The 25,555-nt window shown below is 39.2% G+C and overlaps 2 protein-coding genes and 1 long non-coding RNA gene across 7 annotated transcripts in view; 1 reads left to right on the top strand and 2 right to left on the bottom strand.

The window, feature by feature from the left end:
* Positions 1 to 21,504, bottom strand: part of EPS15 (epidermal growth factor receptor pathway substrate 15) — a 123,046-nt gene extending 101,542 nt beyond the window's left edge. For 2 of the 5 annotated variants that reach the window (XM_059689623.1, XM_059689624.1), the window contains exon 1: positions 21,361 to 21,502. In XM_059689623.1, coding sequence (XP_059545606.1) covers positions 21,361 to 21,393 — 33 coding nt within the window. In that variant the 5' untranslated portion in view covers positions 21,394 to 21,502. Of the gene's footprint in view, positions 1 to 21,360 lie in introns of all 5 variants that reach the window. The other 3 variants (XM_059689626.1, XM_059689622.1, XM_059689625.1) reach the window with 3 other exon arrangements.
* The window catches only part of LOC132231104 (calmodulin-like), a 428,233-nt gene that overhangs the window by 383,702 nt on the left and 18,976 nt on the right, over positions 1 to 25,555 (top strand). The window lies entirely within an intron of this gene.
* Positions 17 to 21,348, bottom strand: LOC132231107 (uncharacterized). The gene is made up of 3 exons (XR_009451989.1): positions 20,970 to 21,348; positions 5,913 to 6,052; positions 17 to 1,136 (listed from the first exon to the last, which is right to left on the bottom strand). It is a non-coding gene; the product is annotated as an uncharacterized LOC132231107 (long non-coding RNA).

Below are 25,555 nucleotides of genomic sequence, written 5' to 3'. Positions count from 1 at the left end.
CTAAAAAATAAAATAAAAATAAAATAGAAATTAAATTCTATTCAATAACTTCTATTAGTATATTTGCATTCATTCAATAGATATTTGAAAAATAAAGATAAACAGGATTAAAATATCCTTAATTTCAAAAAGTTAGTTTTGTTTCTTTTGGGAGGGAAGTGGGAGTGAATAAAGGCAGCCATATAGATTACTAAGAATCAGGTACAAGAAATAAAACAAGAATTTTTAAATTACTCTTGACATCAAAACTCATTTCCTCATGCAAAATTTTACCCAGAACCCAACATATAACAATTTAGGGGTGAAATGCTTAAAGTTGAAAGGCCCAAAGCCTTAAGCAGTCACCCTATACCCAAGTGCCCAAAGTACCTATAAATACAATTCAAACACCACATCAATCTATACTAATAAAAACCTAGGTGGTCCTTGCACCCTCATGCAACGCCCTCACGTCATCACAAAATGGCTGGCAGGGGAGGGCAGTTGTGGGCGATCAGGCCGGCAAGGGAGGGCAGTTGGGGGCGACCAGGCCTGCAGGGGAGGGCAGTTAGGGGCGACCAGGTCGGCAGGAAAGGGCAGTTGGGGGCCATCAGGCCAGCAGAGGAGGGCAGTTGGGGGCAACCAGGCCTACAGGGAAGGGCAGTTGTGGGCGATCAGGTTGGCAGGGAAGGGTAGTTGGGGATGACCAGGCTGGCAGGGGAGGGCAGTTGGGGGCAATCGGGCCAGCAGGGGAGGGCAGTTGGGAACAATCAGGCCATCAGGGGAGCAGTTAGGCATCAATCAGGCTGGCAGGGGAGCGGTTTGGCGGCAATCAGGCTGGCAGACAGAAGCAGTTAGGGGCAATAAGGCAGGCAGGCAGGTGAGCGGTTAGGAGCCAGCGGACCCGGATTGTGAGAGGGATGTCCGAGGGGTCCCAAATTGGAGAGGGTGCAGGCCAGGCTGAAGGACACCCGCCTTGTGCATGAATTTCGTGCACCGGGCCTCTAGTAAAATAATAAAATGAATACACCAATGGATGTACAAAAAGATGATACTATCAGCAGATGTGAAATGCCTGTAGTCAGGGAGTGCCATTCAATTCATACCACAGTTCAAAGGGTTCCGTGGTCATCTGATGAACAGACTTATCATCTCACCTGAAACGCAATTTAGGAGTATCAATGTTTGAAGGCACAAGTTCACCTATACATGAATGTGTAAGAATGTTCTGGAACCAGGAAGGGAGTCCAGGATGGCTTTATGAGCGTGATATCGGTGCAGGAATTTGAAGTACGAGTGGGGGGAGCGGGTGATTCTATACACAAGTAATAGCATGCACAGAGGCATGCATGCAACAGAAAGCTCAATTATGTTGAAAAGAATCACAAGTAGTTCTGAATAGTGGTACAAAGTAAGCACAAGGTTGTAAAGTTTTGTTTAAGACAACTTATGAAGAGCTTCATCTGCATGGTAAAAGTAAAGGAGGATAGAAAAAGGGGACAAATTCAGGAGTTATTTACTTCGTATTAGTTCTAGGTGATTAGTTATATGTGAAAAGGAAGAGTACAATGAATGTACACTGCTATTTAGGAAATAAATTTAATGGTCCAGGGAAAGACCCAAACACTGGTAATAGCAAAAAAGAAGGATATGCTTTGAAGAAAAATTTATAAGATAGATTTGTCAGGGCTTATTAAATAGATGAGGGGGCAGGAAAAGCTTAGTTAGAAATACAAAGATAAATAGACAAAAATATTTTTAAGCATCAAGATTGACTATTTTTTTTTTTTTCATAGCCTATAGTCTTAATGGGTACAAGACTGGATTAAGAAACCAACATTTACCAAGTGCCTACTTTGAGAACATATTATGCAAAGTACTTTATAAATACTTCCACACTTAATCCTTGCGAGCCACATATCATTCTAGTTTGCAAATGAGGAAACCTAATATGAAGGCTAATTATATGTGTCAATTTGGCTAGGCTATGGTACCCAGTTGTTTGGTGAAATACCAGTCTAGATGTTACTGTAAAGGTATTTTTTTAGATGTGATTAATATTTAAATCAGTAGACTGAGTAAAGCAAATTACTCTCCATAATGTGGGTAGGTATCATCCAATCAGTTGAAAGCCTTAAGAAGAAAGAATGAGGTTCCCTGAGGAAGAAGGAATTCTGTCTCCAGATGTCTTCAGACTCTCAACATTAATTCTTCCCTGGGTCCCCGTCCTACTGGCTGCCCTGCAGATTTAGGACTTGCCAGCCTCCACACGAGCCAATTCCTTAAAACCAATCAGTATGTGTGTGTGTGCGCGCCTGTGCATTCCCTGTTATATCTGTTGAACCCTAATATAACTAGTCTCAAAGAGGTTACTTGTCCAAGCTTTTAAATGGCAGAGACTGGACTTAAATGCAGGTGTGTCCCACTCCCAGCTCCATGCTCTTTCACAACAGCATGCTGCTTTCTCATATGCCATGGTTTGCTCAGGAAGGTCTTAATTTACAATATGCTGTCCCAGTATCCCATCCAGTTTACCATTTGTCTCAGATTTCTCATTTTCTTAAATGAACAATTATTATTAATCACCACATTAAAATAAGCCAAGATGGATTCAGTACACTTCTAACTGTATACATCTAGCTTCTGGCAAAGATATCAGCTAATCATGTGTAAGTGCTTTAATCACTTGAACAAGTGATGAAATCTCAAAAAGAACTAGTGATAATTTCATCTTTCTTTTCCTGACTCTACAGATATAACATAACTAACTCTTTCTTTTCAAGGATAGCATGCAGAAGACCCACTGGGTATCCTCAGATGCAGGCAACCAGGGACTGCTAATTGCTTACAGCCTTTCCAGACAGTAGGAAAAGTATTTGACACTGGTGCTCCTGTTGGCTATGTGGTGTCCAATGACCTGCAAGATGCACCAGGCCATCAGCTGCTGTCAGTGGGGAATTCCAGGTTAGGTGGGAGGAGTCAGGTCTGATAACTCTTGAGGTGGTTTTGAGGTTTTTTAAATTTATTGTAGAGCATAAATCTACAACTGCTTATTTATTTTGTTGTTTGGCCATCATTTTTTATCTACTATACCCTTTCCATAGCAATACGCTAAAGTGAAGAAATTGTATATTTAAAACAAAATTAAGTACTAAATTTCTATTTCTGTAGAAAGCAGATAGACAATTTGCATAAAACTTTTGAGGCTATTTCTATTTAAAATGGAGCTCTAGTGACATCACTGTTAACAAGTTAGCTGTAATTATCAACATTTACAAGTGTTTTCATATATCCACAGTTAACTGTTAAGGACAAAAAAAATTATCGAATACAAAAAACAACAGCATGGCAATATTGTACACTCTACTTGCAAGGTATTATCAGATTTTAAAGACTGGAATCTTTGAAACACTAACATTGCAAATTAGTATTGAATGTGCTTGAAAACAAGTCTCAAACTTGGTTGCATTTGTTCAAAATCAGTTGGAAATCTTTAATCAAAGATTAAAGTTCAATGAATAATGCTCAAAAAAAACAACAAAAAAATTAGCTTTGAAGCTTTTAGCAAATAGCAATTATTATAAACTACATTTGCCAAAACACTGAAATGCATCCCTTAAAATCAAGGAAACACCTAGCTTATGTGGCTCAGTTGATTGGAGCATCATCCCATACACCAAAAGGTGGGTTTGATCCCTAATCAGGGTGTGTACTGGAGGCAATAGATTGATGTTTCTCTTTCATGTTGATGTTTCTCTCTCTCCCTTCTTCTCTCTAAAATCAGTAAAATTTAAAAAAGCAAAGAAAGAACTGAATAAATTAAATAGTGAGAGCTCAAACAGTATAAAAGACTGAATCTTGAAATTCTATAATTATACTTTGTAATAAATTGTAGGAATTCCAGCAAAAGAGTATTTCTATTTTTAGCTGAAAGCATTTATACTCTGTATTGAAATGAAATGAAATTACAGAAAGCCTACAATTTTACAGCATCTAAATTTCATGGAACATGTAAAATAATCATATGTAGGGACAACTTATATGAAAAGATTATTCTTCTAAAAATATTTGTCAAAAAGAGTACTTTTAGTAGAGGCAAAAAGACACTGCCTGTGAAAATATTAGGGCTAATAACTTTATAGTTTTCAGTAAGAAAAAAATTAGAATTAAGAATATTGTCCATTTAGTAAAAATTTTCCTGAACTAACCAGGTATAATGTGTACAGAAAGCATATTAGCAATTAAAAATATTACTGGTTACAGAGAAGAGTCAACTGTAAGGGTTAACAACCACAATACATAAAATTTAACTGAAAAATACTGCAGGCAGTTTTATGAAAAAATTAGAACTAAACTATATCGGAAAATAATTACATTGTTCAGAAAAGTATGAGAGACAGATATAACTAAGAAACTGATTTAAAATCTGATTATTACCAAGAATAATTATTCTGCTTGTTTTCTGATATTCTGATAACCTATGTAAAGACTTTATTTTGTTGTAATACAGAACAAATGTTTTAATTTTAATTTTTGAAAACAGACCTTGGAATAGAACTGTTTTACTGATCTACCAATGTAATGAAACCATTTTCATGGCCAAAAATGAAGTATTTTTTTTAATTTACAGAATTGAAAATGTCTTTTTCATTCTCAAAAATGGCCCAGTTTCAATGAAAAATTACAGGTAGAGGTGTAAATTTTCTGCTAGAGAAAGTAAATGAAATGTGTTCCCTAAATAATCAGCTAATTGTTTTTTAATATATGTTTTTTTATTTCAGAGATGAAGGAAGAGGGAAAGAAATATCAATGATGAGAGAGAATAATTGATTGGCTGCTCTTGCATGCCTCCTACTGGGGATCAAGCCTGCAACCCAGACATGTGCCCTGCCCCAGAATGGAACCATGACTTCCGGGTTCATAGGTCAACGGTCAACCACTGACACTGGCCAGGCAATACTGAGTTACTTTTTAAATACAATCCAGTTGAATTTTTAGTGTCCCCCAAAAAACTCATACATACTAGTAGTAAGAAATCCTGAGTTCCATACTACCTTATTAATCATCACCTTACTACATAAATACATTTGAGAAGGCCTGGGCTCATTAAAGTATTCTCATCTAAAATACACCTTGTGCTGATTACTATACTTATACGATACAGCTAAGTGAGAATGGAAAAAGCCATTTTAATTGCCAATTCACTCATCAAGCAAAATGATCAAAGAATGTTTTCCGTGTGTTTCAATAAAATTGGTTTTTTTAAACTGAAATATAACCATTTTAGAGTTTAAAAAATCACAAATACACAACACACATAATGAATGCACAGAGGGAAAAATGTGAAAGGTATAGCTAAAATGCTAACAGTAATTATGTCTGGATAATGGGATTATAATTATTTTTACATTCTTTACATTACTCTGTATTCCCTGAAAAGTTTTTTTTTATAATAAGCATGCCCTGCTTTTATAAGTAAAACAATAAAGCTATTTTCAAATTAGAGGAAAATATGAAACTCCAAAAATTTTAAATCAGTATGCAAAATTGCATATGAATTTTTGACAAGGAAAACTTAAAGTTGTAAAATCAAATTCTGACCTCTTAAAATACTAATGTTATTAGAATTTTAAAGTAATTATTTATCATTAACTATCATAAACTCTTATCAGTTGTCACTGGATAAGTAAAAGGGGGATGGGAGGCTGCTAATTTTATTAAGAAAAGTCATGTAAAGTGTAATAAACTTTACTAAAAAAAAAGTTTTTACAAAAGTAGAGCATAGTATATCATCCTACAGTCTGGTAGGTTGTATTATAATTCTTAATCATTTATTCTCCTTTTATAAGAGTATTAACAACCCTCCCTGTTGCCATGTGACTTGTAGTGCCTCTCTGTGGATACCCTATTGTTGGCTTGGCCATGTGACTTACTTTGGCCAATGAAATATGAGAAAGTTCCAGTTCCAAGTAGAAGTTTTAAGAGCTTTGTGAGTTTCCACCAGCTCTTGCTCTTTTCTCTCTGCCAAGAGAACAGTATGTCATAAATAGGGGGTGCTCCTTCATCCTGGATCCTGAAATGAAAAAGAATTGTGGAGTAGAACCATAATAGATTACTAGAGAACCTATAATGTGAGCAATAAATAAATCTTTGTTATTGTAAACACTGATACTTGGAGTTATTTCTTAGTGCAGCATAATCTAGCAAAAGTTAACACATAGGTAATCTAACCCCAAAGTGTACCAGGTAGTAAAAAAAAAAAAAAAAAAAAAGGAGACCCTGGTTATTGGGAATTCATAGGTTGATAAATGAATGTTGAGTTGCTTCATATAAATTTTCTAATTTTATTTTTGGGGGATTTTGTGGAGGGGAAGATGCTACATTATATGACTTCAAGAGCCTTTGATTCTAGTATAGTACACAATATGAACTGAAACTTTAGTATTAGGCTTATTGTAAATGGTTATAGTACAATGTTGAAAAAAGGTAAAAATAGAAAGGCATTCTCTAAAACATAATGCGATCTTTTTCCATTAATCACAAGATCAAATGATACGAAGAATAACCAGTGAATAAATTAATAAAATGACGAAGGGAGTAGTTATAAAGGAGTAGCATGGAAGATCTTTGTGATGAAACAGTTTATCTTAATTGTTGTTATAGTTAAATGAATCCATACATGATAAAATTGCACATGCACAGTATATACATACAAAACCACAAATAAGTATTTGATAAGGTCTGTGAATGTGCCAATATCAATTTCCAGGTTTTGAACTTGTACTATAGGTTAGGAGGTGTTATACTTAGGGACAACTGGTGAAGGGTGTATGAGTACAACTTTTTGAAACTTCCCATGAAAAGGTCATGTTGAAGACCACTGTGAGGTAGACAGAAAGTGGCAATCCAGACAGAAATAACACTGTGTATAAAGGCAAACAAATATAGAAGTCTAGGTAGTGAAAAGGAGACAATGGAACAGATTTCATTCTTTCAAATAAACCACTCAAAATCTTTTTAGTTTTGCTCTCTAAAAATGTAAGACGAGGAGTAACAATTCAGTACTAGTGAACATAAAAAAAAATGGTGTTATGATGCACATGATTTCTGGGTAACTTGCCATTCAAATATTTTTGAAATATTAACACGCAAAAATTAAGCTATTTAGAATTCACCTTTCTAATACTCCATTTTCAAGAGAGCTGAGGAACTAGAAGGGAAACTAGTCCTTATATCCTTGGAATCTTCCCACAGTTTTAGTTACCAAAGGTCAAACACTGTTCAAAATATTAAATGAAAAATTCATGTTTTAAATTGTGCACCATTCTGAGTAGTGTAATGAAATCTTGTGCCATTCTGCTCCAGCCTGCCTGGGATGTGAATCAACCCTTTGTCCATCATATCCACACTGTATGTACAATAAAATATTTTGGGAGAGAGAGAGCACATAACTCTTATCACCGTATGATGTTATAATTGCTCTATTTTATTGTTAGTTATTGTTGTGCCTAATTTACAAATTAAACTTTATTATAAGTATTTGTGTACAGGAAAAAACATAGTATATGTAAGGTTTAGTACAATCTGTCATTTCAAGCATCTACTATGTATACTGGTACAATGTATCCCCTGTGGATAAGGGGGACTACTACTGTACATCTGTGTGTCAAGATACTGAGAACCTATAAATATAAAAGCCTAAGCGACCGTTCAACTGGTAGCTTTGATGCTCACTGATCACAGGGGCAGATGCTCAACGCACAGGCATGGAAACATGGAACAGACTGATGAATCTCAGAGGGAAGGGGAGAGGAGAGGGCAGGAAGAGATTAACCAAAGATCTTATATGCATACTAGAGGCCCGGTGCACGGATTCGATGGGGTCCCTGGGCCTGGCCTGCAGGGATCAGGCCGAAACTGGCAGTCTGACATCCCCTGAGGGGTCCCAGATTGCGAGAGGGCACAGGCCAAGCTGAGGGACCCCACTGATGCTCAAATCTGTGCACCGGGCCTCTAGTATTAAAATAACAAACTACAATTTCTCACATTTGAGAATTGAGGCTAGTGGGGAAAACAGACAATAAAAAAATTGTGGTTAAATGCAATAAGAGAGAGCAAACACAGATGCTATGGTGTCAGAGATACCTGAGGGAGACAGAAGAAGAAAAGTCATGTCAGAATTATTATATAACAAATTAAGATGGGAGCCCTGGCCAGTTATGCTCAGTGGATAGAGTGTCGGCCTGTGGACTGAAGGGTCCCTGGTTCGATTCCAGCCAAGGGCACATGCCCGGGTTGTGGGCTCCATCCCCCACGAGTAGGAGGTGTGCAGGAGGCAGCCAATCAATGATTTTCTCTCATCATTGATGTTTCTATCTCTCTCCCTTCCTCTCTGAAGTCAATTTAAAATTAAGATGGGAAAAACTGAGGAAGTCTCTTACAAGTCTTTTTTTTTCTTTTTTTGGTGCACAGGAAGGCACTCCCACCAAAAGAGCCACCTGGCCAGGGCCACTAACAAGTCTAACAGGAAGCAATCAAGCAACTGCAAAGTGCATTCCTATCTTAAGGACCCTGCACTTGCTGTTGCCTCTATCTGGAACACATCCATAGACACTCATATGGATCACTTCTTATTTCATTCAAATCTCTGATCAAATGTAACCTAAGAGGGGCCTTTCTAACCACCCTAAAGTAAAATCTTATAGCATTCTCTTCCCTTACCCTGCTTTATTGTTCTTCCTAGCTTTTCTCATTATCTGACATTTATATCTGTTTGTTTCTGTTGGTTTCCTTTATTAGAAGGAGGCCAGTGACTTTGTCTTACTCACTATGTATGTAATAGTATAGACAGCAGTGCTTTGCAGATAGTGGGTACCCAATATTTGTCAAATGAATGAAGCAAAGGAGAGGAAAAGAAATTCAGGCACAGCAAGAAACACATATAAATGAAAGACAGGAGAAATGGGCCATGTTGGTGTTCTTGGTCAATAATAATTGTAATAGCAAATATTTATATTTACTAAGGACTCACTTATGGGCCAGGCACTATTCTCAGCACTTTACTTATATTATCTCACCTAATCTTGACAACTCTAAAGTAGATACTCTCATTTTTAAACTCTCATTTTACACATGAAGAACCTGAAACACAGATTAAATAAATGCCCAAATTCACATAGCTAGTAAATAAATGGCAGAACTAAATTCCAAGCCATGCAGTACAATGCCAAGGCTCTCTCTTTTACTAGTAACCACTACCCAAAATCACTGAAAATTTCCAACTTCTCTGGGTTGTTTCGACATGTTTAAAAAAAGGGGGGGGGGGAAAGAAGAGGGGGGGAAGAAAAAAGGAAGAAAGGAAGGGAGGGAGGAAGCAGAAAATACCTACTATAACTCATCTTTGTGAATATTACATGCTTCATATACTTAAAACCCTGTTTGTGTTACTCATTAGTAGTATTAGTTTCTTAAAAATATGAACTACATTTACCAAGCAAATAGCTAAGTAAATCCCCCACCCCAAAGTTTCCAATTCTGATTCAGAGTAGGACTGAAGTGAGGTCTAAGAATTTGCCTTTCTAAGTATTCAGGTGATGCTGATAGTACAGAATCATGTTCAAGAACCCCTGAGCTACATAACCAAAATGTGAATTAAACCTCTTTCAAATAACACTATGTTTCCTGAATATCAATGGCTAAACTAGGCATCTTCCAAGTACTGAATATATGCATGTTTTTCCCTAAAGATTAGGAACAAGTGTCCACTCTAGACACTTCTATTCAACATTGAACTGGAGGTTCTAGCCAAGGAAAGTAAACAAGAACAAGAAATAAAAGGCATCCATCCAGATAGGAAAGAAAGACATAAAACTATCTCAGATGACATGATTTTATATATAGGAAATCCTAAGAAATCCACTAAAAAAAATTAATAGAATAAATGAGTTCAGCAAACGTGCAGGGTATAAGATCAATATACAAAAATTAATTGTACTGTTATAAACTTGCAATGAATATGAAAATTAAATCAGTTGAACAAAATTAAATCCTATATAATAAAAGGCTAATATGCAAATCAACCGAATAGGGGAATGACCAGTCGCTATGACATGCATTGACCACCAGGGGGCAGATGCTCAAAGCAGGAGCTGCCCCCTGGTGGTTAGTGCACTCCCATAGTGGGAGCACTGCTCGGCCAGAAGCCAGGCTCATGGCTGGCAAGCGCAGTGGCAGGAGCCTCTTCAACCTCCCTGGCAGCACTAAGGACATCCATCTGCTAGCTTAGGCCCGCTCTCCATGGGGAATGAGCCTAAGCCGTCAGTCGGACATCTCCCGAGGGCTCCTGGACTGCGATAGGGTGCAGACTGGGCTGAGGATCCCCCCAAGTGCGTGACTTTCGTGCACTGGGCTTCTAATATATATATAAATGGAAAACAGGGTCTTTTTTGAGGTGATAAAAATGCTCTAAAATTAACTGTGCTGATGACTGCAACCTCTATAAATAAACTAAAAAACATTGAATTGTAAATTTTAAATGGATAAGTTCTATTACATGCAGATTATATGTCAATAACATTGTTTAAAAAGTTTAAAATTTTTAAACAAACAATAGGGCAGGAAGCTCAAAGAAAGTCTCTTAACACCTAAACAATTTTTAAACATTTTATAAATTCAGTACCTCTAGTACTTCTTAAAGTTGTTTGATGGCTCATATTTCTAAATTTAGATATAGTTTTAAAAATTATCATTAATTTTGACACATGGAATATTTTTAAACTAGTACTAGGAATTAACTCAGTAAATTTATAATTTTGCAGAATATACTTTTCCTTTCCGAGCCTCAAAATGAAAGCTATAAATTAGTACCTAAAAATATTCAATTTTTAAACATTTTAAATATATTAAACATGTATAAGTATACAAGTCATGTCAATTATATACACTAATTTTAAAAACAGAATGCTTTGCGAAGTTTCATTACAAGAGTTTTTCTGATGAGGTTATAGGAAAAAGTAAATCTTGTCCACTTAACATAAAAATACTGGTAAAATTCCTGTGTTAAAATAAGGAAGAAATTATTAGTAAAAAATTGTGAAAGTATAAAAGAAAAATCTGCCAAGCACAGAGACAAATCAAGTCATTTCAAGCAAGTCTGGCTCAAAATACAGTAAATAAAGTTTCTGAACTACTCTAAAGAGCCAGATGGTCCAGAATCCACTCCCTAAATCTTACAAGGCCCTGTATAAAAGTGTGCCAGAAAAAACAAAACAAAACAAAACAGAAAAACACAGAACAGAATGTAAGAACAGACTAAGAATGAAAGCATCCCAGCCAGCAAAGGATAAAAACTGCAAGCAAATTAAAATTATCCTATCTTCAAGCTCAGAATTTTAATGCCAATTTCCTATACTAAGTGAACTTTACAAATTATAAATGGCCTTTGCAGCCAAATTAAATATGCTCAACTTAGTTTACTGACAATAGTATTTAGACATTATTGCTCCTATCTGAGAATACTACTGCTGTCTGCTTTGCCATTCAAAATATTCTAAATATAAACTAAACAAAAATCACCCAACTTTCATTTCAAAACTCAAAAGTATCAGAGAAAGACAACTCAATCATGTAGTACCATTTATTACTCCATAAAAAGGAATTCAGCAAACAGTATATCAAAGGTTATTCTCAGGACGACACTCCTACCAACTGAGCCAAACTGGCCAGGGCGAGAGAACATCAGTTTGAAAGTAAATATTGGTATGATGTACACCAGCAGTTCTCAACCTGTGGGTCGCGACCCCTTTGGGGGTCGAACGACCCTTTCACAGGGGTTGCCTAAGACCATCGGAAAACACATATATAATTACATATTGTTTTGTGATTAATCACTATGCTTTAATTATGTTCAATTTGTAACAATGAAATTGGGGGTCACTACAACATGAGGAACTGTATTAAAGGGCCGCGGCATTAGGAAGGTTGAGAACCACTGATGTACACTAACCTAGACAGGCTTAGGTTTTCATGAGTTACAAATTTCTAGAGGTTGCAAAATATAAAACTACCTCCTATCATGTTTACAAAAACCCTTCACTATAACTTGGTACAACAATCACTTTCTAGAGATGTAGTCTATGCCAGCGGTCGCCAACCTTTAGGACCTCACAGACCACCAGTGGTCTGTGGACCACCGGCTGGCAACCACTGGTCTATGCAGTAAGTTGATTTTCACATAATAAGAAGTTGCAGCCTAGAACATATGTTCAGTTACAACCAAGGACTAGCACCATAATTTGTTCTATCAGAACTATTTTTCCCTTAATAATAAAGATCATTCAATTTATGAGCTGTATACACAACCTGGGTTATAATCCTGGCTCTACTACTTAGCAGCAGCTTGACCTTGAATGAATTACTTCACCTCTGTGCCTAAGTCTTCTCTTTTTGTAAAACAATATTAAGGATGATCCAGTTAACAATGATAATAAAGATGATCCATTATCAAATTATAAGGATTACTAAAAGCAGTGTCTGACATATCATAAATGCTCAATAAGTATTAATTATTGCTATTATTATCCCAATATTGATCTCTCTCTCTCTCTCTCTCTCTACACACACACACACACACACACACACACACACACACAGCCCATTCTCTGAATAATCTGTTACTTTTACATAACAACAGAGGAATATAATATCATGTGAATTTTCATTCCAAAATTTGTCTGAAATATTGTAAATGACTATTTACAGGAAGCAGCATTGCAAATAACTTGAGAACAGATGTGCCTGGATTCAAATCTCAAATCTACTATTTACAACAATGCTGAGTAAGTAATACAGAAGATTAACTCCTACTTGTAGAAAGGCTGTGAAAATTAAGTGAAATAATATATGTAAATCACCTAAGAGTATCTACTGCTTATCAGGAGTTTAACATCAGCCCTTAACAGTGACAGAAGAATGTTATCCTTTCAGGATCTTTGCATTAATATTTAGCCCTCTAGATAAAATTGTTCCACAACTAAAATATGAGCACTAAGAAAGGCAGAAAAATCACACACAAAATTAAGTTCACAATTTTTAAGTGTTTTAAGCTCAATATCTAGGCACTATTAGTCATTCATGGCTCATGGAAGGTTTAGGAGTAAAAATATAAAGATAAAATATTCCCTCTGTCCCTGTCCAAGAAAGCTTATACTTCTGTAACTCACATAAGCCTTAATGGATCACTAAGTTTAAAAAGTAAATATTTAAACCAGTGATTCTCAACTAGGGGCAATTTTGTCTCAGGAAACATTTGGCAGTGTCTGAAGATACTTCTGATTGTCCCAACTGGGGAGTGCTTCTAGAATCTCATGGATAAGCATGCAGAAAAACATCCTACAATGCACAAGAGAGCCCCCACACCAAATAGTTACCTGGCCCAAAATGTCAACAGTGCCAAGGTGGAAAAACCATGATGTAAAAATATCCAAAGTATTATGATATAGAAATTTTCCCAAAAAACATAGGTTCTTGGCCAAATTCTTATTTTACTGAAAATAACAATAAACAGCTTGAGTATTTCAGATGAAAAACTTCTAGTATCATTAAATTACCACTACAAAATCCTCATTCTAAAGGGGGAGGATGTCAGGCTAACTTTTCTCTGTATGTTTGTATCATATAAAAACAAGTTTTTAAACGAGCTTCAACCTTGTCCTAGCCAGTTTGGCTCAGTGGATAGAGTGTTGGCTGCGGACTGAAGGGTCCCAGGTTTGATTCCAGTCAAGGGCACATGCCTGGGTTGCAGGCTAAATCCCCAGTAGGGAGTATGCAAGAGACAGCCAATCATTGATTCTTATCATTGCTATTTCTATCTCTCTCCCCCTCTCTGAAATCAAATAAAAATATATTTTTAAATAAATAAATAAATAAAAGAGCTTCAATCTTTATTTAACTAGAGGCCTGATGCACGAAATTTGTGCAAGAGTAGGCCTTCCTTCCCCTGGCTGCCGGCACCGGCTTCCCTCTGGCACCTGAGACCCAGGCTTCCCTCCGGCCACCAGCAGGTACCCAGGACCCGGGCTTCCCTCACAGCACCAGCTTCATCCGGAAGGTCTTCTGGAAGGACGTCTGGTATAATTAACATATTATGCTTTTATTATTATAGACTACACCTCCAATTCATGAAAGCATTATTTATATCACAAAGATGTTTCTTACACTTCACTTCTTTCTTACTCTTGGACAAAATATTAAAAAGTTCAGTTATGTGATAGAAAAGCACAATATGAGGTCAACTTTTAACAAATATCATTTTTATAAGGTTGACAATGATCAAAAGTTTGATAATATACTATTTTGATAAAGCTGTGGAGAAAAGGCACACTCAAACACTGTTGCTGAATAGAAATTAGTATTATCTATTCAAATTTTTTAAAAATCCTGCCCTGGCAGGGTTTCTCAGTGGTTAGAGCATAGGCCCTGGGACCAAAGGTTCGTGGGTTTGATTCCTGACCCCCATCTGGACACATGCCAAAAGCAACCAATAAATGAGTCTCTCTCATGTAGATCTCGATCTCTCTCTCCCTTCCACTCTCTAAAAAAAAAAATCAATGGAGAAAATATCCTCAGGTGAAGACACACACACACACACACACACACACACACACACATATATATATATACTAGAGGCCCGATGCACGAAGATTCATGCAAGAATAGGCCTCCCTTCCCCTGGCTGCTGGCACCGGTTTCCCTCCAGCACCAGGGACCCGGGCCTTAGCTCTGGCCGCCACCTTCCACCTTCACTCCGGCCGGAGCCGCCTTCCTATAGCTCCCTCCACCCCCCGCACCCCCCCTCATAGCAGGCGTCCCACCCAGCCCCGGCCCCTGCACACGCGTGCTGCCCATAGGCCCAGAGGGGCTGGGACGGGGTGGAATGCCTGCATCCCGGCCTGGCCGCCACTATCTTTGTCACGTCAATTTGCATATTTCCTCCTTATTGGCTGTGGGCACCGCCATCTTTGTCACAGAATAATGGTTAATTTGCATATTCTGTCTTTATTAGATAGGATAGCCATCTTTTGGATGAAAATAATACCCATTTAAAACTAATGCGCATACTCAGACACATGTAAAAGATGTGAAAAAGAATATTCACTGCAGCACTGTCGGTAATAACAAAAGAATGGAAACAACATAAATGTCCATCATTAGATGGCTAGTTAAATAAATTATAGCATATTCATATAAGGGAAAATCCTAAAGTTTTGAAAATAATGAGGGAGATCTGTGTGTTGGTATAAAACAGTGGTCGGCAAACTGTGGCTCAGCAAACCGCAGCTCACGAGCCACATGCGGCTCTTTGGCCCCTTGAGTGTGGCTCTTCCACAAAATACCAACTTCTACGCATGGGCCACGAAGTTTCAATCGCACTGTCCGTGCGCGCCCGCACGTGGTATTTTGTGGAAGAGCCACACTCAAGGGGCCAAAGAGCCGCATGTGGCTCGCGAGCCGCAGTTTGCCGACCATGGGTATAGAACAATCTAAATCAATTAAGCTTTAAAAATAATAATAATGATAATGAGTCACACAATAATATGCAGTTTACTAAAAATAAAAAGTACATATATAGCATAAATATGTATTTGCATATACATCACAGACTATTGCTGGAAATACACACAAAAGAAACTGGCAAGAATGAATGCCTCTAAGAAGGGGACTGAGGGCTCAGGACAGGAAGGAGACTTTCACTGGTATTGTTTGAATTTTTTTAATATGGGTTAATACTGGCTCTTTTATTTACTGACTGTAAAATTTAAACAAATCACAAATTCTGAACCTCAGCATTCTCCAATTTGAAATGATGTTAACAACAGCCTAGCTCATTGGTTATTACAAGATCAAATGAAAGAGCATAAAGTGCTTTATAAATTATAAAGCAGAACACAAAATTATAAATTTGAACAAATTCCCCAAACCAATTACAATAATTATTATTATCATACTTCTGACCAATTTCTGTAAACCAAAAGATGGGAATGTTTAAGATGAAACCCGAATGTAGATGCAATCTTAGAACACAGATTTTTTTTTAACTTTACCTATAGCTATTGACTTCAATTTAAAAGAGTACATTTTCAAAAAATTGTCAGAAAAATGCTAAGTCAGCTGATTATAGAAGGAATACGTGCTCTCATTGAAAAGAAGGCAAATAAAGATTACAACCATGCTATTACAAAATCTTGGGGGTTTTTTCTTCCAGTCTTTTTTCTATGCATGCTTAACCAGCTTAGGTCATCTGTCTAAATAAAATGTTTCCACTTTAATACAGCATTCAAATTGTAACATTCCTCAGATTATTACAAGCTTCTAATAAACATAATTATTTAAATAAACATAATTTTTAATGAAAGGCACAATATTTTATCTTCTTGAGAGTTCAACCACTTTAAAATGAAATTCCAGGGTGTGGGTTTGCCTAATGAACTCTGCCTGGATTAACTTTTCATTTCTTTCTCCAAGTAACCAGATTACCTATCTTTCTCTCTGTACAGCCCCAGCTCCCCTTCTCCCAAGCCATTTTCCTGCTTTTGGTTTTCCCAGAGCTCTAATTTTACTAAGTCCAAAACTCACAAAACAAAATAGTATATAAAGTGTGTATATAATTCCTTGAAAAATAAGTACAACACCTTAGATTGAGCCCTAAATCAGACTATTAGTGAGAGAGGAGATTAGAACTATGATTTGTTGCTAAATAGAGATGCTCAATCTTTTTCTCTACATGTTAATCTGTTATCATTCTGCCTGCAAAGAGTAAAAACAGGGGAATATTCTTCCATTATTCCTGGGAGACCTGCTATTGGACAAACCCAACTGTTCCTAATTAATTTTAACTATGACAACTCCTCCCAAATGCTAAACATTCCAAGCCATTTTTGAGAACAGTTAGATACCGCTCAATGAAAGAACAAATTTCCTGAGACTACTAGATTGTCATTTTAATACTCTGCCCTGTATTTACTGTCATAATTGTTAAACCAAACCACTATGGTGATATATTTATTAACACAACTATATAATTTTTTAATGAAAATTTAAAATAAAATACCAGAAACTAAAATTATAGATTTTCCCCCTCCAATTTTCAAACTTTCTATAATGCAGTTATATCACTCTTTCAATTAAGAAAAAGAATTAGAAGGAAAAGCATTCTTAGAGCATTTATTGTTTTAGACCACATACTAAGATTATTTTAAATCCCATTCTAAGGACTTTGTTATTATTAAAAAAAATAATCCTTATTAAATTAAAACAAGAAAACCTCTGCATAAAGCTGAACTGCTGGAAGATTATTTAAAATACTCATATCAGCCAAGCCAGCATGGCTCAGTGGTTGAGCGCTGACCTGTAAACCAGGAGGTCAAGGCACATGCCTAGGTTGCAGGCTCAATCCCCAGTGTGGGGCATGCAGGAGGCAGCCAACCAATGATTCTCTCTCACCATGGATATTTCTCTCTCTCCCTTTCCCTTCCTCTCTGAAATCAATAAAAATATATTTTAAAAAATAAGATAAAATACTCATGTCATGCCTATTTCAGTAAAATAAAACCTTTATCATCAAGAGCACTACTATACATCCACATGAAAGTTGACACACGAAAGATACTGAAGATTCAGAGGCACAAGACATGGCTTCCATCCTCAAGTTTTCTACCTAATTAGGACAACAGAGCATATACTGAAATAGAGAATCAAAAATACAAGGAAACATTGGATATGCCAAGCATCTAGCACACAGAAAAGTATAGTGGAGTCCTCCTACAGAGACCTTGGTTCAAATCTTAGATCTACCACTTACTAGTTGATGTAAATTACTTTCCTCATTTGTAAAATGTTAGATTAAGTGAAGTAAAATTCTTGGCATATAGTAACACCCAAAGAAAAGCTAATAGTGTTATTGTTATTATTAGGGATACAGGTTTGAGGAAGAAATGGGCAACTGTAAAATGTTTTAATGAGAATTATTAATCTCTTTTTATAATCTATCACCATAAGCAAAAATCACAAGTCTTTCTCAAGTTTTACTTCTTTTTTTTAAATATATATATTTCTTTATTGATTTCAGAGAGGAAGGGAGAAGGAGAGATAGAAACATCAATGATGAGAGAGAATCATTGATCAGCTGCCTCCTGCACACCCCCACTGGGGGTGGAGCCCGCAACCCAGGTATATGCCCTTGGCCGGGAATCGAACTTGAGACCGCTCAGTCTGCGGGCCGACACTCTATCCACTGAGCCAAGCCAGCCACTCAAGTTTTACTTCTTATTGACAAGAATAAAAGTGAACACCTAGTGTAAACAACTGAAATTAGAAAAAACTAAGGTTATCCAGCACTGAAATACCCTGGGAAAATCACCACTAAATCTACAAATCATAGAATATGATCTAGAAAAAAGAATGTTAGTTGTAAAGGTCCTCAGATCAGCTGATTCAAACTCCCCTACTAGAATGTAAGCTCCAAGTTTTGTCTCCAAGCTTGTTATTTATTTTGTTCACTAGTATATCCTCAGTACCTAGAATAATTCCTAGCACATAGTGAATGATCAACAAATATTCATTGAATAAATATTAAAGTTAAGAAAACTGAGGCCTGGAGATTTAACTCAGTGCCATACATTGTCATACATTGAGTTAAGTTTGGCAGAGCTGGGACTGGAACTAACATTTCATTATTCTAATAGTCTATCCTCTCTAGAATCTGGAGTATGACAATTTATTTTGGTGATTGGGGAGTTGGAGGGTTGGTTGGCAGGCAGGGGAAGAGGAAGGAAGGAATAAATTAAACATTTTTCACACTTCCCCCCAAATGCCAGTTTTGCTTACTTGACAGAGGCAAAAAAAAAAAAAAAATTATAAACAAGAGAATCCCAGTACAGGGCCTAGCACATGATAGGTACTTAACAAATATTAGTTGAACGAATAAACCTACTCTAAAACCATTATTATCTCATAACCAGAGGTGGAAACTAACTTCAGCATCTGTTTAATCTTTGTAACTGTCAAAGAGCCCTTTAGAATGTTCAGTCATAGAGAAGACAAAGTTATTAATCATGGGCACTGAGGGAGGAGAGATGAATTAAAAGGCAAACCTGCCCTAGAGGATCTCTCTCTCTTGAGTTTACTTATGTCTGTCTGTCTCTCTGTCAGCCTCTCTCTCTCACTCATTGTGTGTGTGTGTGTGTGTGTGTTGGGGAAAAGGGTTGACATAAACATATTAATAATGAATGTGAAACCAAATTGCACTGTTATCTCAGTTTATTGCCTCAAGCAGTTAAAATATTAAATTAAAAAACACAAATCAGCAAAGTTTTAAAATAACAAGGAGGCACATTAGGGTATATTAACACTTGGGAAGATTCTTTTTCTTGTGCCTTTTCAAATATCTTGTTGCCTCTTAACGGCTTAAAAATCAAAATATTCTAAATTGACTTATTTGAATCAATGAATGCATTAGGATAATATTCCTAATTCAGTACTTACTCTGGGTGCATGCTAACATTTAAATACGTATATAAAAATCATAAAAACATATTTAAATTATTTAACTGTCTATAAAACTGACAGAGCCTGAAGAAAACCTCCAGAGACAAATGCTAATAAATAGAAACTAAAAATATAGTATTACCCAGCGAGAGAATAAAGCAGGCAACACATCCAAGAAGTAAATCTATAGGAGTCTTCAAGGGAACAAAATCTTCAAGAGGGGAAAAACTGCCGCCCAAATTGGCCCACAGAGCCAGAGGGCAACAGCCTGCCAACAAGATCTTGTTTAATGCAAGTCACTAACAAGCCTCATAACAAGTGAACACCCAAGAGTCAATGCTGCCATTCCTTGAATGTGGGTGTCAGGGGGACCCTTCCAAAGGGATTCACCGCCAAGAATCCTTGCCACAGCCCAAGGATTCTTCCCCACTACCTGCTTGTCAACGTAGGAAAAGCAACACTAAACAACTTGGGAAATAAACAGACTGCACGTATGAGACTGACAAGTCCTGCAAGCTGAAGCTGGTTATTCTACCTGAGACACATGTTTACATGTGGTTCCTGGTTCCTGGTGAGAACACTTTTCACCCCGTCTATCCTAAAGCCTCCTGATCCCGATTCTGAAAACTCTCCAGCCCACACGCATACCCTCCTAGCGCAGTGTTAAAGTCTCACAAGCACTGGCAAATCCGGGCCAAGGAGACTACAAGGTGGCGGGAAGACACTGCCGAGCAGACGGGAAGGCCAGGGTGGGCCCCGGGGGGAAGTACCTGGCCCCCAGCTGTGCAGAGAGCAGGCGGCGAAGTGGAAACCGGGTAAGTTTTGGTTAGAGGGGCGGGGAGGGACTGACAGGTGCAGGCCACCTCAGCCCCCGGGACAACGGGGGAAGATTGTGGCTGGCTTTCTTTACCAAGAGGGAGGAACGAGGATCCCAGCGTGAGTGAGGTGGAGAGGTTTTCTGGGGAGCGCAAGGGCAGGGTTCGGAAGGAAACAGAAAGGGAAGAAGGTAGACCCCGAGAACCGATTCTGGTGAAGATGCCCCAGGAGGAGTGATCTCCAGGGTCCGTTCCCGGCGCCAAGACGGATGGAACCGGCACCCCGGTGATCCGCTCGGACAGCGATGCACTGAAAGTCCACCGGTCGGAAGGGAAGCCGAGTGGAGGAGGAAAAGACTCCTGGGGGTCCGCCCCGGGAGGACACCTGATCCTGAGGGGACGAGGCAGCGGCCAGCAGTGCGAGCACTTGGGTCGGATGGGGCGCGTCTGGAATAGAGACAGGCTGGAGGAAACTGCTGGGGAAGGGTGGGCTTTCGTCGGACTCCAGGGAGAACAGGCCGGTTCCGAAAGGACAGCCGCCCGGGGCGTCCGGCCCGGGAAGGTGACTCTCACTGGGGAAGCCGAGGGCGGACGGGGGACGAGGCTGGTCGCAGGAGCTCAACAGGCGCTCACCTGGGACAGTCCGGCCTGGAGGGAGGAAACTTCCCGGGTGGGTGAAGGCTGAGTGGAGAGAGAGGGGCCGGGCACCAGCAGAGCGGGGCGAGGGTCACGGTCAACTCCGCGGGGGCGCGGAGGGGTGGGGAGCCCGGCCGCGCTGCGAGGGGCGGGGGCGGGGGAGCCCACCGGCCCGGGCGGGGTCGCGGCTGCCGCGGCGGGGCAGCCGGCTCGGGATGGCGCCTTCCCTCCGGCACACACGCACACACGCTCTCGCCCTCACTATCCGCCGCCCCGCCCGGCGCCGAGAGAAAATGCCCGGGTCGGTGAACCCTTGACGGCGGGGGGAGGAACGGGTCGACCGGGGACACCGGCCGACCGAGCCCAGCGGATGGGCTGGCGGCGTTACCTGTGTTAGGGAGAGCTGGGCCGCCGCAGCCATGGTGTTTCCATCATGCACGAGAGGGGAAGGAAGGACGGGCGGACTGGGGCTCGGGGCGGGGAGGAGGCGGAGGGAGCGGCCGGAGGCGAGGCCGGGGCAGGCGGGCGTCTCCTCGAACTTCGACAACTTCCCTCCTCTGCCCGCCCCGCCCCGCCTGGCCCCGCCCACCCGCCCCGCGCACACCGCGGCGGCACCCAAATCCTGGCGCCGGAGTTTGCGCCGCCGGACCGGAGCCTGTCCCCAAGGGCTGCTTGGGAAAACCCGGCGCGGAGGACGGGTTTTGGAGCCAACTCCAGATTGTCCTGTGAACTTCAGGCAGGTCTTCTGCTTCTGAAAAATAGAGAAATTATAGCCAAAGTCTAGGTTTCTTGTGAGGACTAAGTGATATGATGATGGGAAGTACTAACAGTATTTTAGATATGCCAAAATCTGTGCTAAATACTTTATTTTTGAGTTGGAGACTGAAGCATCAGCTGTACAAATGAAGAAACGGATACATAAATGCCATACCTAATGCCATACAGCTAACTAGATAGCTGGGGTAGGATCCAGGTCTGGCTCTAAAACCTTTCATTTAACCATATGCTATTAGGATGTGATACTGGAAAAGAAGACTTAAGTCGCACCCTCCAGGAGTCAACATCGAGGAGGGAGGGGAAAGGAATACTTTCCTTGCCTGCTTGCTACCTGCCACACTTAGATTGTTCAATACAGGAGCACTGGGACCTGCTCGGATGCCTGCAGTACTCCTACTCCTCCCATAGTCCACCTGGCAAACTCCTCCTACTTTCTCAAGACACAAGTATCACCTCCTGTGCAAAGTTTCTTCTGGCCCCCCCAAGTCAGTTACACACTCTCCTCTTCTTTTTTTTCTTTTTTAATCATCACCTGAGGATATTTTTCCATTGAATTTTAGAGAGAGTAGAAGAGAGAGGGAAAGATCGAAATATCTATGTGAGAGAACCACACCGTTTGGTTGTCTCCTACATGTGCCCCATCAGGACCAGGGCAGGGGAGGAGCCTGCAACTGAGGTACATGACCTTGACCAGAATCAAACCTGGGACCCTTGAATCCGAGGCCGACACTCTATCCACTGAGCCAAACCAACTAGGGCCACTCTCCTCTTCTTTTCAACATTTTTTTCTACTTTATAAAGCCATCATCACCCCAGTAACTGTTTACATCTGTCTACCCCTCTAGACTGAAAGCTCCTCCATGACTAGGACTGTTTCTAATATACTCTATATCCTCAGACCCTAACACATAGTATCCACTCAATAAAGGTCTTGGTTCCTGACTATATTAAAAATAGCACTCCCACCCCACCTCTTAGTTGCTCTGATATCTTCCTTATTATATTTTCCCTGGTTCTTAAGTTAGTTGAAGGCTTTGTGTGACCCCACTAAACTGTAAAATCCTTGAGAACGGTGCTGACTCACGACTACATACTCCTCACAGTTTAGTCTAGCACCGAGTAAGCCTCAATAAATGTTTTTATCCAGAATTGGTCTTACTTTCCCAGTATTGTGTGGTGGCTTCCCACACAATAAACCACAATTCTGTCAGGCCCACGCCCTGTTACCATTATCATAGCAATCCCCATTTGACCCATCAGGAGGCCAAATGAACAAGAAGATCCAGGACTGAGTTAGCCCCACCTAAGTTTTTAGACCCTTGTCACCACAGGCAAAAACATCCTAGATATGCCCCCAGAGACTTCTGACCCAATTAAGACTCCTTTTTACAAGACCCAGTCATGAAGAGTGAGACATCCAGGTCTGGTGAGCAACTGTTCATTTAAGAAAGTCTCCCTTAAGCTCCTTTTGCTGTGATGTTATTGTTTTTAATATTTTTTTTATTGATTTTGAGAGAGAGAGAAGGAAGAGGGAGAGAGAGAAACATTGATGTGAGAGAGAAACATCCATCGCTGTTTCCTTCACAGCCCGTACTGGGGATTGAGCCTAAAACCTGGGCATGTGCCCTGACCAGGAATCAGACCAGTAACCTTTTGGTGCACAGGACAACACCCAACCAACTGAGCCACACCAGCCAGGACTGTTATTCTTAACTCAAGAGAGAAGGGGAGATACTGTTTTAAATTATTCCACCTTGGTACCTCTATCAGCTATTACCACAACTGATGCTTCTACTTGAATGTTCTGTTTTACATGATCACATTTGAGCTTCACAACAACTCTGAAAGGTAGTAATCACCACACCCACTTTATAGATGAGGTAACTGAAGGTCCTAGAAGTTAAGTGATTTGCCCATGGTTATACAATTCATAACCAAAGCAGTATAGCATAGTGGAATATATAGGGCTTGGACATCAGAAACATCCATGTTCCAATGCTAGCTCTACCATTTTCTAGCTGTACAACCTTAGGGTTGTTGTGAAGATGAATAAAATAACATATATGAAAATACCTAAATATGTAGATATACAAATTTAAATAAGAAATCTGAAAGTCATAGAATAAATTGCTATTGGGAGCACAAATTCAAGAAGACTCCTCTAAACCATATGAGATACAAGATAATAGATTAGAATTCCAAGGTATATAGAGTTTCCTAGAAAAGCAACATAGGGTAGTAAGAAGAATATTGGAATCACTTAGTATGTGACCTCAGATAAATCATTTAACCTGTTTGAACCTCAGTTTCTCACATATAAAAGAAAGCAATTCAATGTGAAAAATGATGAAATACAAGGGATTATTTTATAACTATTGTGTAATTGATACTAAGTAAAAAACACCAATATTTGCCTGGCTGATGTGTCTCAGTAGTTGAGTGTTGACCTGTAAACCAGGAGGTCACAGTTTAATTCCCCGGAGCAGGACACATCCCTGGGTTTCAGGCTTGATTCCCAGTGTGGGGTGTGCAAGAGGCAGCCGATCAATGATTCTCTCTTATCATTGATGTTCCTATCTGACTCCCTCTTCCTTCCTCTCTGAAATCAATAAAAAATGTTTTAAGAAATAAAAATATGGAAAGGTGGGTGGGAAGAGATCAACCAATGAACTTGTATGTATATATGCATAACCAGTAGACAGACAATAGGGTGGTGAGGGCCTAGGGGAGGGGGAAAGGGAGCGGGTTGGAAGAGATCAAGGGGGTGGGTTGGGGGGGGCGGAGAGGACCTATGTAATACTTTCAACAATAGAGACTTTTTAAAAACAAAAATAAAAATTTAACATGTGGTGGGGGATGGCAATGATGGTCCAAACTCCCGAAAATGCCTAGAACTTCTGGGTCTGAATTTTTGAAATGACACACCAATGACAGTTTGAGAATGCGTGTCCCAGATATCATCAAAGCACTGGGTCATATCCCAAATCTATTTTAGGAAAGTAAAATGTAGCTGATGGAAGATATGTTATGATCTAATTCATTGTGACAAGAATGAGTTTCATGCAACAGACAAAAAGGGCTAGGGCCACTTAATGTCTCTCAGTCTCTACACCTCATATTCCTCATGGGTACATTAGAGATAATAATATCTACTTGTAGGGATTGTGTAAGGATTAGAAATCATGCACAAATGTCCTATCAAAGAACCTGGCCTGGAATAGATAGAACAGTGGTAGCTATAAGGATATCATTCTTCAACATCACTTCACCATTTAACCCTCTACCCCTCAGATAACCCTCCAATTACTAAGTCAGTTTTGTAGATATATTGGCTATAAGAAAGGAGTGCCTTGAACACCTGACACACATATCCCTGTCATCAGAAAAGTAGTGTTCTCTAGGTAAACAAAGTCATGTCTGATGGCTTAAATCTGGATATTGATAACCAACCATTGCTACTTTTATATACATTATTTCATTTAATCCTCACAACAACCTTATAGAGATTGTTGTTAATTTCATTTTACAGAGGAGGGATTTGTTCAAATTCATTAGCCTATCATTCCATCTTCTATCCTATTCTATACTCCCACGCCCCCTCCCTAACTCACCCTAAAGAGAAACCACAGCTGGGTTTTTTTTTATTTCTTTATTTTCCAACTTTTGGAGATGACTGTCACATCAGTTCTTCATAAACACTGCACATCTGTGATGTCATCATTTACAAATGCAGAATGATTGATTGAAACTATGAGGGGAAAACCAACTATGAGGAGCTCTCTGAATATACAAAGGACCAATTTATT

This window comes from Myotis daubentonii, chromosome 3 (genome assembly GCF_963259705.1).
Source record: "Myotis daubentonii chromosome 3, mMyoDau2.1, whole genome shotgun sequence".
In the NCBI taxonomy this organism is placed as follows: Eukaryota; Metazoa; Chordata; class Mammalia; order Chiroptera; family Vespertilionidae; genus Myotis; species Myotis daubentonii.
Note: the sequence above shows the minus strand (reverse complement) of the source record. Positions and strands in the feature narration are given on the sequence as shown.